The sequence below is a fragment of the Xiphias gladius genome, chromosome 20 (genome assembly GCF_016859285.1).
Source record: "Xiphias gladius isolate SHS-SW01 ecotype Sanya breed wild chromosome 20, ASM1685928v1, whole genome shotgun sequence".
NCBI classification, from domain to species: Eukaryota; Metazoa; Chordata; class Actinopteri; order Istiophoriformes; family Xiphiidae; genus Xiphias; species Xiphias gladius.
Genome location: NC_053419.1, coordinates 6,287,692 through 6,303,562, shown reverse-complemented (window position 1 = coordinate 6,303,562; position 15,871 = coordinate 6,287,692). Strand labels below are relative to the sequence as shown.

General features: G+C 41.4%; 1 protein-coding gene across 1 annotated transcript; it reads left to right on the top strand.

The window, feature by feature from the left end:
* The first annotated feature begins 7,042 nt into the window (after nucleotides 1–7,042).
* On the top strand, nucleotides 7,043–15,655 carry gtf3c4 (general transcription factor IIIC, polypeptide 4). Its single transcript, XM_040158384.1, has 5 exons — nucleotides 7,043–7,411; nucleotides 9,947–11,683; nucleotides 12,704–12,834; nucleotides 13,303–13,391; nucleotides 15,413–15,655. Exons 1-5 carry the CDS (start codon nucleotides 7,097–7,099, stop codon nucleotides 15,475–15,477), a joined length of 2,337 nt encoding a protein of 778 aa, XP_040014318.1. The 5' UTR covers nucleotides 7,043–7,096; the 3' UTR covers nucleotides 15,478–15,655.
* The last annotated feature ends 216 nt before the right edge of the window (nucleotides 15,656–15,871 follow it).

Below are 15,871 nucleotides of genomic sequence, written 5' to 3'. Positions count from 1 at the left end.
CACAATCTGGAATGAGTACTTTGAGAATATGGACTCTAATCAACACCTTGATGAAAGAACTATATAGTACCAAAAAAATAAATAAAAGTTCCAAATACATACATTCATACATACATACATACATAAATGTATTGTCAGATTCTCATCAATGAAAAAAAAATTGTGTAGATGACTAGACGTAGTGCTAAAATGTCCAGAATAGTGGTAGCTTAGGACTCTGTGTAATGATTGATACAGGGATTCTCCACAAAATTATGCTGGTGATAGAAATATGGACAATATAGTTAAAATTGCAAACTGCAGCTGTATGAAAACTCTCTGCAGCTGCATGCAGACAAGTTCTCCATCTGTCTTTTGTGCCAAAGACTTAATAATTTACTGAACACCGCTAGTCCAAATAATTATATAATTTATTCTAACGGCTCTTGTAAAGCAGACTTGAAATGTCCAACTTGTACAGATGTGCCAAAACTTTTCCAAGAGTGTCCTAGAGCAGGGGAGATACATCACTGATATTCAAAATCTCCAACTCTGCTGTAACCGCATTCATTGGATTCTTTTTTTTTTATTATTATTCCACTCTGGCCCATGTGACATCTTAAATGGTAATAAATCAAACATATTCATCTACAGGGTTGTGCTGATTTATGATCTATCAGACAATGACAATTGAAGGTACAATTCATTGCTGATGCGATCATCAATTTTAACACAAAGGGGGAATGGGGTAAAATCATTTAATCAATTGTTTAAAATCAATCAGTCTGCTGTGTGAACCTACTGGTATACCAACCCTGTTACATTGCATTTCCCTTTCAGTAACATGGTAAAATATTCAGATTACTAACAAAATTGCAACATATTGTATATATTATACACTCTACAGTTCAATATGAGAATTATAAATGCATCCATTGTAACAACTATAAATCCCAAAGAGGCTAAGGCTAGCCATGAAAACTATTAGAAAATGCAACCTGACCCCCCATCTGCTTTTATGTATGATTACAAGGACCTAGTCTTTCACCTAATGTGGTTGTGAATTAGGTTAAAGTGTAGGGTGCCCAGGCATGTAACGTGTGTGAGGGCATTTTCCCTAAAGACGTGCAGAGAAAAGCAGGAGAAGGGCAGGCAGAGGCAGAAACATTCAGCACATCACATGTGAATGTCCGCCTGTACCTGCCACAGGACCTGGGGCTTTTTTTAATTAATCATCACACAGGATGAATAATTCAGACATTATTGCTGGGAATAAATAGAAAGGTGGTTTTCCTCCTGAGTTCTGCCAAATCAGTTTCCATGTTTCCCTTAATAACCCTACAATTTAAGGCCTGGCCTCAGGTAAATATACCCTCTAGCGGAGTGGCAGGATTTTGTAAACTAAGAAAATAGTCCCGTGATTCAGCAGTTCTGGAAAGTTATTTTTTATATATTAAAAGTCCTGCGGACAAATTTTATCATCCGAAATGATCACAGGTAATCTACTGTTTGGCCAGAGTCATCATTTTCCATTAGATCATTTTTATGAGGAAACAGGGGAAAAAAAACAGCTAGTTTGAAACCTAGTTAAAGAAAGTCTTAGCTATACAGAATTTATTCTATTGCAAAGCCACTCAATCTCAAGGATGCAGAGTGGTGTATCAGAAAACCAGTCCAATGGTCATAGTGCAGGGCAAGGAACCTGTCAGTCACCTACAAGGGTGGAGATTTAAAAACTCCATTGAGAAATGTATGCAATGATAACATAGTGAGTGCAAGATGCATTAAGCTAATAAGCCACCAGCTTTCTCCTTGGTGTACGATAAAAAAGACAAAGGAGTCCACAGTTGCTGGGTGGAGGTCTTTGAAATGGTTTGTGAGCATCATCAACAAAGGAAGCAGCAAGTGTGTGCAGCAGTGTTTGGAGACAGAGACAACAATATTCCCTCCAAAACTGTATTTGACACCAGTTGTTATGTGGACTTCTTTCCAACATGACATCTGCAAACATTGCACAGAATAAACTGTAGTTGTCTTTGATGGATAATACAGTCTGTGATCCAAACCCAGCAATCTGTGTGACATAGTTTGGAGTAAACTCTCTATGTAGTGTTTCCCACTAAACCAATGTTACAGGTAATCAATTTAACTAATGCTGACGACACTCAAACTCAGATATTCGCATTTCAATTCTATGGAAGTTTACAGCATGAAAGCATCGCAATCTGCCAAGGAGCAATGAAGAGAAAACAGGTAAGCTGCTATCAGAAGATAACCTATAACTAGTATCAATACAAACACAGCACAAAGGTTTAAGGCATTTTAATAGGTCTTTTTCATGGAATACATCTTAACTTGTCATGATAGAAATGATAGGTGTTACTAATTATGTTAAAAATGGCTCTATTACATACGGTATACTTTGTGTCCCAGTAAGCTATGGCAGTGTGACAGTGAGCCAGCGTGCACAATACCAGACCTGTGAAACTGAAGCAGCTAAGTGAAATTCAGCCTCCATTATTTTTTATTAATTACACCTGTTTTTCCCAATGTGTCATGTCAAAATGTCTGCTGTGCAAAAGGGTCTATGAGAGCAGAAACTGGCAACCAGCACACCCCAAAAACGTCCTGAAGCTGATTCACTGGCTGAACAGAGCTAGCATCCACTCAATATACATGTTACCACAAGCGGCAATTAAGCTAGCAGCTTACCTTGTACAGGTGAAGCCTATCCCGGGTATGCCCAGCTGAAGCTAAATCCCTCTTTTACAAGGCTCTCCATCACAACTTTCCCACACAAAAATAGGAAACTCCGGCTTCCCGCTTAAACTGGAGTGTGAGGACTGTTGGCAAAATAGCTTGTTTATGAAAAGCGACATAAAGCGCAGCAGTAGCGACAAATAGTGACAGCTAAGTTACCTCGGAGATTTTACCTTTTTCTCATATGTTCCTAAATGAGCCGCAAACAGGGGGCGGGGCATCGACAGTTTAAATATGGCCGCCTTATTGCAAGGGTGCGTTGGATTTACGCAGCAGCAGCTAGCAACCAGTGCCGCAAGTGAGCGGCACACTCAGCTGGAAGTCGCTGACAGTCAAAACCTAAACTCCCACACACACTTTTTTGGTTGTATATGCCCTGCGCTTGAGATATCTGTTTCTGTGATTTCTGCCTCCACCTCAGTGCAATGGAGGTGAAAGAAATTTTGTTCGTGGTGCTCGTAGCACCAAAAAAAAAAAAAAAATCCATTTAACAAATTCAGCAGCAGTGCCTCTTTCCAGAATCAGCTGCTGCCATTACTCTGCGTTATCAAAAGAGCAGCGGTTTTCACAGGAACACATTTCTTCCGAAGGAAGAGTCCTGTTCCCAGTGAAGTGTTTTTCACGTGTTAAATGTCACATGTTCACATATGACAACCAAGATGTACAATTCCCAGGTGGGTTTTCTCCTTCTCTTCTAAAACAACTTTATCTCATCCACGCTGATTTGTGTCTGTTGATACTGTAACCTTAGTAACCAGAGATAATGAGAAGTGGCCATTCACCTCCACCACCTTGGATTTATTTATTTATTTATTTATTTTCTAATAAATGCTATTTGTAAAGGTAACTGTGGGTTTGTATCTCCCTCGTTATTGTAGGCATGTGGGAGACAGATGCCAGAGCTTTCTTCAGCAATTCAGTATTAAATATATATATATATATATATATATATATATTAAATATAGACCTCCTTGCTCCTCTACTGTTATTTTTGACCGGTGATCACTGGTTTCTCCTCTGCTCTACAGTCTGTTAAAACAGTTCACAGCATGTACCATTATTCCTGCACTGAAGAGCTCCCTCTGATCCTGACATCCTATCACCTTGACCTTTAACAAGTGACTGAACATCCGTGAGGGGAGCTAAATAAAAGGCCAGCACTGTGTTTCCTACTGATGTCACCGATGTGATATCAATACATTGTTTGAGAGAGGTATTTGCTGTTGCTCTACTGGTGTACGAATCCCAATACATCCCACGGAATTGCCTGTTAGAGGCTGTCAGGACGTATAGAGGGGGAAGAGAGGCTTCCTCGTTCCCCTCCTGCCCCAAGGACAGCATGAGGGAGGCAGAGGAGCACTGATTGAGAGCAACACCTGTCAGGTGAGGCTTTCGCAGTTGACAGCGCAGAAGGAGCGCCAAGTGGACTGCTATGACTGCTAATCTCTGATGTGGCAACCTGCCGGGCTCTGCCAGTCTCCAGAGGGAGAGCGCCAGGAGCCCGAGCGCCACAGCTTTTCCAGGGCTGCAGTCCTGCTAATGTCTCCCCAAACAGAATGAGCCACGTTGATATGCTCTAAATACATTTCATTATCATCATCATGATTATATCACTAACTGTGTGTACTCGGTAATGTGCTGCAGCAGCCCCCTCCTGGGAGGTGTCTGAGAGACTGAATGATTAAAACATGTATGATGAACCATGCATCAAAATGTCCCTGTGGGCTCCCTCACAAGATACATGTAAGTGGCTCCACTGACACTCAGGGCGAGCAAACAGGAGAGGATGTGGTCTACTGAGGGCTGGAAGGCTGAGGAGGAAGCTGCAGGCAATAACAAGACAGCAGGTGGATAGTAGAGATGCAGGGGATTGACCTGGCTGACCCCGTCCACATCCATAAACCCACACTACATTACCTATATACCTTCATACATGACTCCAGCGCAGCCTAAAAAATTCCCCTACCACTCAATAAATAAACCAAACAAATAGATAAAGGCTGAAGTTCAAATCATGAGTGGGCTTCTTGGGCCTACATGGAGGCATGCTTCCATCTTTATGTGTGGTTGACAGGAGAGGATAAAGTTTTTGTGACAGCATTTGATGAATGTTTAATTCAACATTCATACATCCCGGGCTGGGATTAGGTCCCCAGTCAAAACCCACCAAAGACACACAGCAGGTGTGTGAAATATTCATTCACTACACGCTTCATTAAGAATGAAACATACCATGGTCCCCGTTCATTAATTCATTTCGATTATCGAAACAAAAGACAGAAAAATGAGAGATTAAAACATGGTGGGCACGCTATTCTATATTTGTCTCACAGATTTGTAACAATTTGTTTTGTGACAAATAACTCTGCCTGTTGAAATCCCGCTGTCATCTTGCTGAGAGTCAGGCAGCTTCTGCGAGAGGAGCTTTCATGTGAGGGCTGTAACAAATCACTGTCTGCCTGGGACTCTCCAGCTCCACGTCCGACTACAGCAGTTTGACCGCTGACTGGTCCAGGAGCGTCTGGTGACTAATCGCACAAAAGCATGCTGATACCGTAGATATCTAAGCCATTAACTGTGGAAGCGACAGTTTTCATATTTTTATTAATTGACGATGAAGTATGACAATGAATTATCTCTCTTGGTGACAAGTGACCGCACTCGGACAGATGAAATGACTGATGTCGTGCCTGTCGGGGATTGGAATCATTCTTTATTTTTCCTCTCAGAGTGGTGAATGTGTCATTGTTGAGTGCCAGTGCTGCTTCAACACAGACCTACCCTCTTTGGATGAATGTGTCACATAAATTACAAAATTTCCCCATGGAGATCATTAAAGTTTAATCAAATCAAATGTAGTTCAAAAAAAGGATGTGCAAGTCCTGACACACTGTCCAAGGCTGAATGTGCTGTTTTGTTCTGAAATATTATGGCCTTGTCAAATCGCTATGCTAGATAAAACAGACAAAAAAAAAGAAAATGAGTTTGACTTTGAAATTAAAAAAAAAAAAACAAGAAAAAGTTTTACATATGAATTAGACTTTTTCAAAAAGAAATATCCCAACAAGGTATGGAACTATTATTAAATTTGGTAACAACGCTTTTGATTAACTTTTTAGTCACCAGCACATATGAATGAACAAATTGCTAATACGCACAGCGTGTTTGGGTAATTGCAAAACTCATTAATATATCTGAGCAAGCTTATTGATTGTAATTACTTTGGATGTATACTGAGAGTCTTTTGGGGGTAATAACAGATTGGTTAACGTTCAAGTGAAGTGAAGAATTCAGAAAACCTCAGAAACGATTCACCTCTGTCACATTTTTACATTGACAGTAGTAGTAGTAGTATAGAGAAGTCCCATATGGATAGATTTTTAATTGATGGCAATAAATGTAGATATTAATGAATATATAATCCACAATATGAATGAGTATATATATGTCATTTGCAGCCTTTTTTGCTTAGGAAGCCTTAAAATGAAGCAATGTCTCAACATTTCAAAAGAAAAGCAAAAATTAGAGAAAAGTCAGACAAATCATACTTTGTGTAACTGATTTTTTTTTTTTTCCTTATGTATCCCTTTCAAATGTTGCGACCCCTTACATTTATCTTGGGATGGGCTGGAAACCATTGGAATTTGTTATTATAACTCCTATAACCGCTATAATCTCTGCATGACAATATGAATATTAAACAAGCAACACATGAGAAAAAAATCCATGCAATTTGTACATCATCAACTTTCTAATGGTTAATGGTTTCTTACAGTTTGCAGAGATTCTGTGGATTTCATCATCGACTGAATGTAAAGTTCCATGTGTAAGTTTAATGAAATGTATTGATTCCGTATGAATTTGACAGGTCATGGTTTCCATCCAGTGAGTATTTGCTACGCAACAGTGAGTTCACATATGTGAAGCTCCTTTTAGTGCCTTTTCCAGCAGTAAAATTCACATCTAACTTATCAATTAAAAGGACAATCTACTATTAATCAGGCTTTCAAGCTGATTTGTTATTTAGAGCAAAATACAATGTGACAAAATAAAATATGACTGGGAAAATATTTTCATGTATCTAAGATACAGTACATGGCAAAGAGCGAGGATGGATAATTTAGAGATTTTTTTTTTTTCATTTTTTATTTGAACACGGGTGTCGATATTTTTTATTTACACGTTTTGAAAAAGTATACATTACTCCTCCCGACAGCAGCGTTAACTGGCCCGACAGATGTAAACTTTGCCGCTGCTGACGCACGTTCACAGCGTACTATTTAACTCCGCGGAGGAAGTCCCGCCTTCCTCTCCTCCCGCGCTCGCTGACATCACTTCCCCCCCACACGCAGAAAACATGGCGGCCACCTGTCTGTCAGATTCGGTGAGTCCAGTGCCCAGAAATGTTGTCATCAAGACCGAGCCAGAAGCCGAAGGCGGTTTGCTCCTCGGCCCGGATGGAGCGCCGGTTAAGCGGGACCCCGTCGTCTCGCTCATGGCGCCGGTCAGCGGGCTGCAGCCGCTCGCCTGGTCGCAGGATCACCGCTTGGCCGTATGCACCACCAGCTCCCTGTCGCTGATGGAGCTGGTGTGCGATGTCCACAGCAATAAACAGGACCTGACGCTGCACAGGACCTCCATCCCCGTCCCGACCGAAGCCTACAGACTGCGGGTAAATATGAACACTCGTTCGCGTGTTTACTCCGGAGGGTAAAAGCAGCGTAACGTTAGCGTCGCAAATGCGCCTGTTAGTAGAAATGCAGCTGAGTTAGTAGCGGCTTCCATCACCAACCCAGATGGAAACAGTCAAAGGGCCTACGATTTCCATATGTCACACCTCTCACCTGCTCCAGGACCAGTCCACTCTCACGAACCATTCATGAACTGAACTCAGTTTTTCCTGACAACCCCAAATAATCAGAGCCGTCTCTCAGTCATCCCAGGGTGGTCAACCTGAGGCCAAGGTGACAAGTAATCTACCGAAGTGGAGAAAGAAACCCATCAACAAATCAAAATACTGCTCGGTGTGTCGATCATGTTTTATTAATGGACATATCAGTCAGACTGTAGAGTGTCAGAAAATGCTTTAAAAAATTCCCACAGATTGCATGTTTTCACTGATCAATAGCCCAAAACCCAAAGATATTGAAATTACAATGTTATAAAACATTGAGATGCACCAAATCCTTACATTTAACAAACTAGATCCAATGAATGATTAACATTTTTGCTTGATAAATGACTTAAACAACAAATCAATTAAGTTAATGAGTTCAAAACAGTGTCTCAACACTACAGTTAAGTGATCTAGTTCAATGATTTTATTAGACTGTTCTAGCTAGACAGTGACATACTATGATAGCGTTCACCTGCTTGGTCATCATATCGGCATTATGATTATTTCCTGCACCAACAGACTTATTAAAGAATAGTTAGTTCTGTCTATATTACCCAGTTGTTGGGGTTTTTCCTACCTGAGATCTTGAAGTTATGATGTCACTGGGATGTAAAGCCGATCATTTCTGAGAGGGAGACGGGCTATGTTTAGATGTAAGCTGTCAAGTTGACAACAAATTAAAATCTGCTATTTAATTATTGTAGCACCTTCGACAGGCAGGAGACAGAATGTGTCTGCCTGAACCGTGCCTCATTTGGTGCAAGAACTCATTCTTGTTTTAAGGTGGTCAGTATCTTCCTCCTCGTCTGTGTTGCTGTGACAGATTTAGTTTCCATCTGAAACGCCAAATTCACTAACAGACCTCCAGCTGTTATGGGAAAATGAATGTCATGGTCATAAGTACTGAGTAAACAGTCCCAGGGGGAAAAAAAACAACATTTAAGAATTTAGATAGTTGGTGTTCTCTTTAGGCCTGAAAGTTTGAAAAAAAACTGAATTGGATAAAGGCGGTCTTGAAAGGCAGCTGGATTTTATTTGCATTTTCCTCAATTTTTTACTAATTTATTAAATCAAGATGTGTTATGTCAAATTAATATAGTCATTTAGCCAGAGAGGGACAACAGATTGAAATGACCTGATTATGTATAGTACAGTGTTTTCCATACACCGTATATGAGTGTTTGGCAAATAGTGGGCTTTGGGCGAAATCTGGCCGTGAACTGAAAATATTCGCCACCGCCCCAGGTTTATAAATCTATTTTATTTTCATTAAAAACGAAATACTCGTGTGAGGGGAAAAAGAGCAACATATACTACTAACTAATTACTGTGGTGGTCCTCCATCAAGTAATACTGATTAAAAAAACTGGCCCTGGGATGAACCTGCTAACTCATGCTGTATATCAAGTGAAGTCATTCTTAATAGTAGTAGTAAAAGTCTTTGGACAACATGGATGTATTTGCAACAAAAGTGCCAATAAATTTCAAGGTAATAACATAGTTCATAAGTAACACAAATGTGTCTCCAGAATACATGTGATTACAAAATGACATCTGTGAGTGTGTTGTTATATTTTTACTATTTGTGTACTTGTTAAGAGACCCATGTAAACATGCCACAGGAGCACAGCCAAGCTAATATTCACTTGTGTTTAGTTTGGCAGTGGTGGATGTTTCTGTATTTTCATTATTTGCTTAACTGAAAGAAAGATAATTAAAGGGATGGGATACAAATATTGATGCAAAGAGAAACAGAAAAAACATTTTGCTCTGGTAAATCTGTCTCTGCACAGCTGCTTCAGGCTGTAAACATGATTTTTTATAGGTTCTTCTCCAGTCCAAAAATCCACTTGGCAGATAAAATGTTGGATAGAGCTGAATTTAATAATCCGCTATACACAGCGACAGAAGGGTAAAGTTGGTTCCTGCTGTCATTTACAGATATGATCAACGGCTTGTAAATAGGAGGGTTACTGATCTGGGAGCAGTGGGCGATGGCAAAGTCAAAGTCAGTGTCAAGTAGTACATCATGCTGTTATGCCGTGTACTGCCATGTCAGGTTATTTAGTTGATCCATCTTATTTGACAATGATGCACTTTCTTTCTGCTAATCATGCTGTTTTGGAAATGATTTTTTTTTTTCATTTTTCTAGGAATTTGTCAGCACGGACGTTCAACAAACTCAAGTGTAATGTCCAACAATCCAGCTGCAAAGATTGCGAATATGTAGTTTGGATGTACGGTTGTAAGGATTTGCAAACTCTTCTTAAACCTAATTATTGCTTTCATTTCATGTTTTTGACTTTGAAGGTGGGATCATCAGCGGAGCAAGCCCAAGTCATGGAGAAGTTCTGTACACATCCGGACCCCACTGTAAGGCAAGTTTTTCTGGCCGACAGAGTGATGAACCCATCAGTAGGAGTGCACAAAGGAATAAAGTATGCCAGTTGGTCTCCGTTAGGTTGTGACTCTAGTGGACGTTGTTTGCTTGCTTGCCTAACACTTGACCATAGGCTTACTATTCATAACAGCCACAAGCGTCTCGAGTGGGACATGCTAGTCGATCTCACCAAAAAGTACAGTGAGAGGCTAAAGGAGCGAGGCTACGCCAAAAAAGACAACAAGCCACCGCAGGCAAACCTACTGGACTTTGATGAGCTGCAGCGGCGTTTTCGTATGCAAACGCCTCTGAGAATGGAGTGGTCGAGCGTGTACACGACCAAACAGGTTCAGCCGGACAACACATGCATAGACCTGGAGATGGTCCTCCTGGCTGTCTTAATGGAAAACGGTGACCTTGTTTTGTGGAAGTTTGTGTTGCCGTTTGTAAACGGGGCAGACGTCGTGTTTTATGACACCATCGAATCAGGTGTGGCTAGACCCAGTGACTTAGCTTGGTGGGAGTATGAAAACGCAGATCGCCGGATGAGTGGCCTGATCGTCGGCAGTGAGGTGGGACCCGTCAAGATCATGCCAGTCAGCCTGTCGGGAGTGAAGGGCTACTTCACCCTCCGACATCCTGTCATCCTCTGGAAGGAGTGCGACGAGATCGCTGTGGAAAACATCAAATGCGTCCCGATGATCCACCCGATCCATAAATCCAGCTGCAGCCTCATCGTCGCCTCACGTGGCTGCTACGTCTTTTGGTGTTTGCTCATGATTTCACCGGCCGGACTAAATGTACACAACTCTCACGTGGCGGGGCTTCACTCGCTCCCGGTGGTCTCGCTAGCGGTCAGCCAGCATGGCGTTGCAGTGTACACGTGTTCCCTAGATGGGTGGATAAAAAAGCTGACGCCAACATTTACTGAGAATACTTTGATTTTCAAACAAGAGGACATGCTGCGCCCTGAAAACCTAACAGGGAGGCGGATTCACGGGATTGCGGTTAGCCGCAACGGAGCGTATATTGCAATGGTCAGCACGCAAGGTATGGTGGACAGCTACCATCCAGTTAACAGGACCTACCAGGTTCACTTTGTGACCTTGAAAACGCCCGAAACAGCAGCAGCGCTGTTGCTCAAGTCTCCCACACAGAACTTGTACAAAATGGCTGACCTGCTTGATCTTGTGAGGTGGCAAATTTTGAAAAACAAGTGCATCCCTGCGACACTGCAGGAAAAGCTTGATCAAAGGATCCAGGAAGTAGACTCACCCTATTTGTGGCGTTTCAAGCTATTTTTGGTACGTATTCTTTACCAGTCACTGCAGTCCCCTCCTACAGATCATCGCTGGAAACCTACACAGGAGGGGAGCAAGGTGTTTGTGAGGGACGCGGAGGAGGAGGACGGCGAGGACGAAGAAGATGCTACACAGGAGGAAGGCGAGCCTGGTGGAGTGAAACAGGAGAAGGAGGAGAATCAGGAGGAGCAGATGGCGGAGGTGCAGGCTTGGATTAATGCTGTAGAGACCCACCTGATGAGAGAAAACATGAAGAAGGTTCTGGGAGTGGTGTACCTCAACACCTGGATTGCTCAGAACACCAGCATACCAACCTGCGGCCTGGTGGAGTACCTCGCCAAAGACACTAACGACAGAGCTTCAGAGGTAAAACTCAGTGACTCACCTCATTATTTAGCTTCAGCTTCTTACAATGAACGTCTTGGTCAGATTTTTTTTTTTTTTTCTTTTCGTTTGACCTGATCAGAGTGATGTTTAAGTTTATGCTGATAGGAATCTCAAAGTGCTGCTTATACAATCCAACATATTGCAGCTGCACAGTGTACACTTAAAGCACATTAAAGTGAGAGACGTTAATTGACAGGGTTAATGTCTGCTTTAAGAAAATGGCCTGCATCACAATTTTACTCTAAAAGACAGTATGTAACTTTCACAGAAGGAAACTGTCAGTTCACTTATCCATAAGCAATAAAAAACGCCATTACTTTAAAATTTCACACTATAGGAATTTTAGTTTTTTGTAAATCGCTGTTTATGACAAGTACACTGATGAGCCGAAACGTCACGACCACTCCTACCTAATTTGCTGTGGGTCCTCTGCGTGACGCCCAAACAGGGTGCCCTGTGGTATCTGGCACCAAGATGTTAGCAGCAGATATTTTAAGCCCTGAGGCCACAAATCAGACTTGTTCCAATACATCCTCCGACGGCCTGTCGCCGGCTCGTAGTTTTTTCCTCCTTGGACAAGTTATGTTCAAACAAATTTGAACTGGCCCGTAATTCGCTCAGACTCATTCAAACGGCATCCATATCGACGTGCGCTGTTGCTATGAGATAGTCAGTGTTATTTGCTTCGTAAGTGAGTGGTCTTAATGTTTTGGCTCATCAGTGTTTAGTATGTGTCATCAGATGAAGATGCAGCGACTTGGGGTAAAATAAAGAAACAACTGGATCTTGATGAGTCTTTGTACAGCCAGTACTGCTGATCAGCTCCGATATCAATGTTTTACATTAGCTCGAAATAAATACGTTTTGTTCTTTTATGAGATTGGCACTAAACTGACATTAATGCTGTCTACTACCATAACAAGCTGGATGCCAGTGAATTCAGTGTATTTCCTTCACTCACACCCTCTGGCTCTGTGTGCGTATAATCCTCCTCCTCAGGTCCTGATTGGCCACATCAAGAACAAGATGAACAAGCAGACATTCTCAGAGCGATGCAGCCTGTGTCAGGCCGTGCTGCCCTTCACGGACCACAAACAAGCGATCTGTAAAAACGGTCACATGTGGCTCAGGTACACAGATTATTCTTGATTTTTTTTTTTTTTTTTTTTTTTTTTTTTTTTTGAACAATTTCCAAGTTTAAATATACTCCAATGAACATATTCATTATTAGCTGTAGTCTCACAGGAAGCGTAGGTGCTATGCTGGTTCAGATGCCACAGTTGAGCCTAACAGTCAGGCAATGAATTGAATCTTAATGCTGAATGCCTTCTTTGACAGCTTATTTATCTTCACAGAGGAGTAATCAAGCCTCTGACCTCTTGATATTTACCCATGCACCATTCTCATCGTCTCCTAAATATTGTCTGTCAAACATTTCTCCTCGCAAACTAGAATGTTGTGCCTCTGGTGGGCACAGAGAAGGAAATCCCTGCCCGTCAGTTGTACCTCAGTGCTGTTTCTGCTTCTACTTTTGTGTGTGTACATGTCTCTGTCCCTGCCAACCAGCTCTGTAATGCCTTTTTCCCGGGCTCCTCCAGGTGTGTGTTGTCATACCAGGCCTGCCAGACGCTGACGTTCAGACGTTGCCTCCTGCTGGATACCATTGCCAGACTGCCAAAGCCTGAGGGTAAGTGCCACTTTCCATCTCCGTTTCTCATGTCTCTCCTGCATGGCAGGTGACAGACTGTCAGCCCAACACTCAGTCACACTGGACAATAGTAGAGGAAGTTGTACCAGTGTCTGTTTCAAAACTAGTTTAGCTGACTTCACTAGCATTCGGCACCAGAACTGAGAGCGTCGGAGCAGCAAACCGACACGAGTCGCACTGTTCTGCGTTGCTCTGCCCTCTGTTTCCATCACCCCTCATTGTTTCCATGACAGTTAGTTTTTTAATTTGGTCATTTTCTTAGACAGGATTTAGTCTGCGAAAGTTGATGTTCTGTCATGTTGTTGGATTTGGAAATGTGCGTGAATTACTCTAACTTAAACGTAGTGAACATAAAATGTGTTTTGTCAGATACATTTTAGACCATTTTGAGCATTTTTGCTCCGAGTTTGTTCTGCAGCTCATGAGTCCTTAACAGAGAGTAAATGCATCATTAAATTAGAGCAGCACTGGTTGCAATTTCAGATCCATCCTGATGCCAATAACATACACTATTTTAAGGTGATTATTATGATTAGATAGTAAAATGCTGGGTGATTTATCAAGGAACCATGAACCACCACGGTTTTGTGCGGCGCTTTAAAAAAAAATGCCAAAAAGCAGGTCTAGGGTCGGCTATGTGGTTCGTGCAGTGATTACAGTTGGGAGAGGAAAACATTGTGCTCTGCCCAGTATTTGGGGTTTGGCTTCATCTGGCTGCTACATGCATCCTGGATCTTTATCAGTCCTGCCTGAGCGCCTGAGGCACGGCTCTCCTGGTCATTCCAGCCTATTTGAACTGAAGACTGACGGGTCTGTGCAGTTTTGGCATCTGTCAAAATCATCATCATCATCCCAGCTCCTGTCTAAAAACATCTCAAAGCTGTTTGTGCTCTTCTGTATTTGGTTTTTGAACCACGTGCAACAGTTATTAACTTTTACTGTATTAAATACTTTTCAGATATGGAATATGTTACATTACTGGCTTCTTCTGGGATTAAAAGTAATGGTTTTTGGGGTTTCAGACATAGGCCTTTGTTACCTAATGTTTTGCTATGGTTATATAGAGCCAGGAGGTGTTTAAAAGTAATAATCGATATCAAAAAAGACTGTTTTCTGTTCTCTCATAGGCTGCATCACTGTTGAAGCCTTAAATAATGATCATCATGATCATCGTGAGGATCGCTCGCTCTCACAGTGAATCCCCTCATAAATTTTTCTCATCAACTACATCATATATGTTAAATATCTGATCTGTTAACGGTTAGTCAGACTATATTTTAATTGACTTGCTTTGTACTTTTAACTGAGCACATTTTTACGCAAGTAATTTTACTTCTGCTTGACGTGCTTCTCCTCGGTGCCCATCTGTGCCTGTAGCCTTCAGTGTTGCTAGGCTATTACTCGTGACTTGAAACCAATCAGATGGTGCTGTGTGTGGGACATTGCTCGAGACCACAGAGGGGTGAAAATATAGAGAGGAAGACTGATTATATTATGGTTTTCGAAGAATTTCTTTAAACAACTCATTTTGGTTGTTGTTTATGGTCTCTTATGATGTTCTGTGGTTTATTAAACTAGTTTTATTTTCTTTGTGTATAAAGAATTATAATTGTTATTAGTTAGTGACTTAAGCTTTATTTATTAGAGATCTTTTACAAAAAAAGAGATTAATTTTTTACAGTGTTCTCAAGAAAGCGTTATAAGTCTTGCATTTATTCTCTCTCTCTATGTATTTAACCTTGTAGACTTTACATCCGCGTGACGGCGCTCAGTCCAGGCTTGTTCCGTCCTGGAAGTGTTATGGAAATTTTACTAGGTCCAACCTAGTAAGACTGCTGTCTTGACTTTTATGGAAAAGTGACTCGGGCGCTTATTCAAACATGAGGCCGACATGTAAAATTGCCATCACATTTACATAACAAAGTGCAGCCTGAAAGTCTTAAATCATTTCATGTTGTGAAACCTTGGGTACAAACCCGACTTGTTTTCTTTGCCCACAGATCCAGAGTGGATAAAGAAGATACTGCAAGCGCCCTGCACGCTCTGCGACTCGCCAATGATCTAGAGCTGAACGAACAGAGGAACTTCAGGGCTTCCCTGCGACCTTCAGAGCCTCCCACTCTGATGCCGGGTCCAATTTTGTCAGACATCACTGCTACAATTTTTTATTTCATGTATTTTGTTCACCTTTTTATTACTTTATTTTGGTATCTTAAAAGTGCAAATAAAAGGCTTTGATTATACGTTCAGACTCTTATTTCCTCATGTGTGTAGCCTACAAAGTGTGCAGTGAAACTGTTTCCCCCTGCCATAGTTTTAAATTAATATTTTACTGAGGTAAAACAGTTTGGAGTCAAACTTTACAGATTTCTTTATTTTTCCTCCCTCTAAAATTAATTCCCAGTCAGACACAGTGTTTGCACAAGGGTGCAAAGAAACAAAGTTTAAAATGTGGTTAT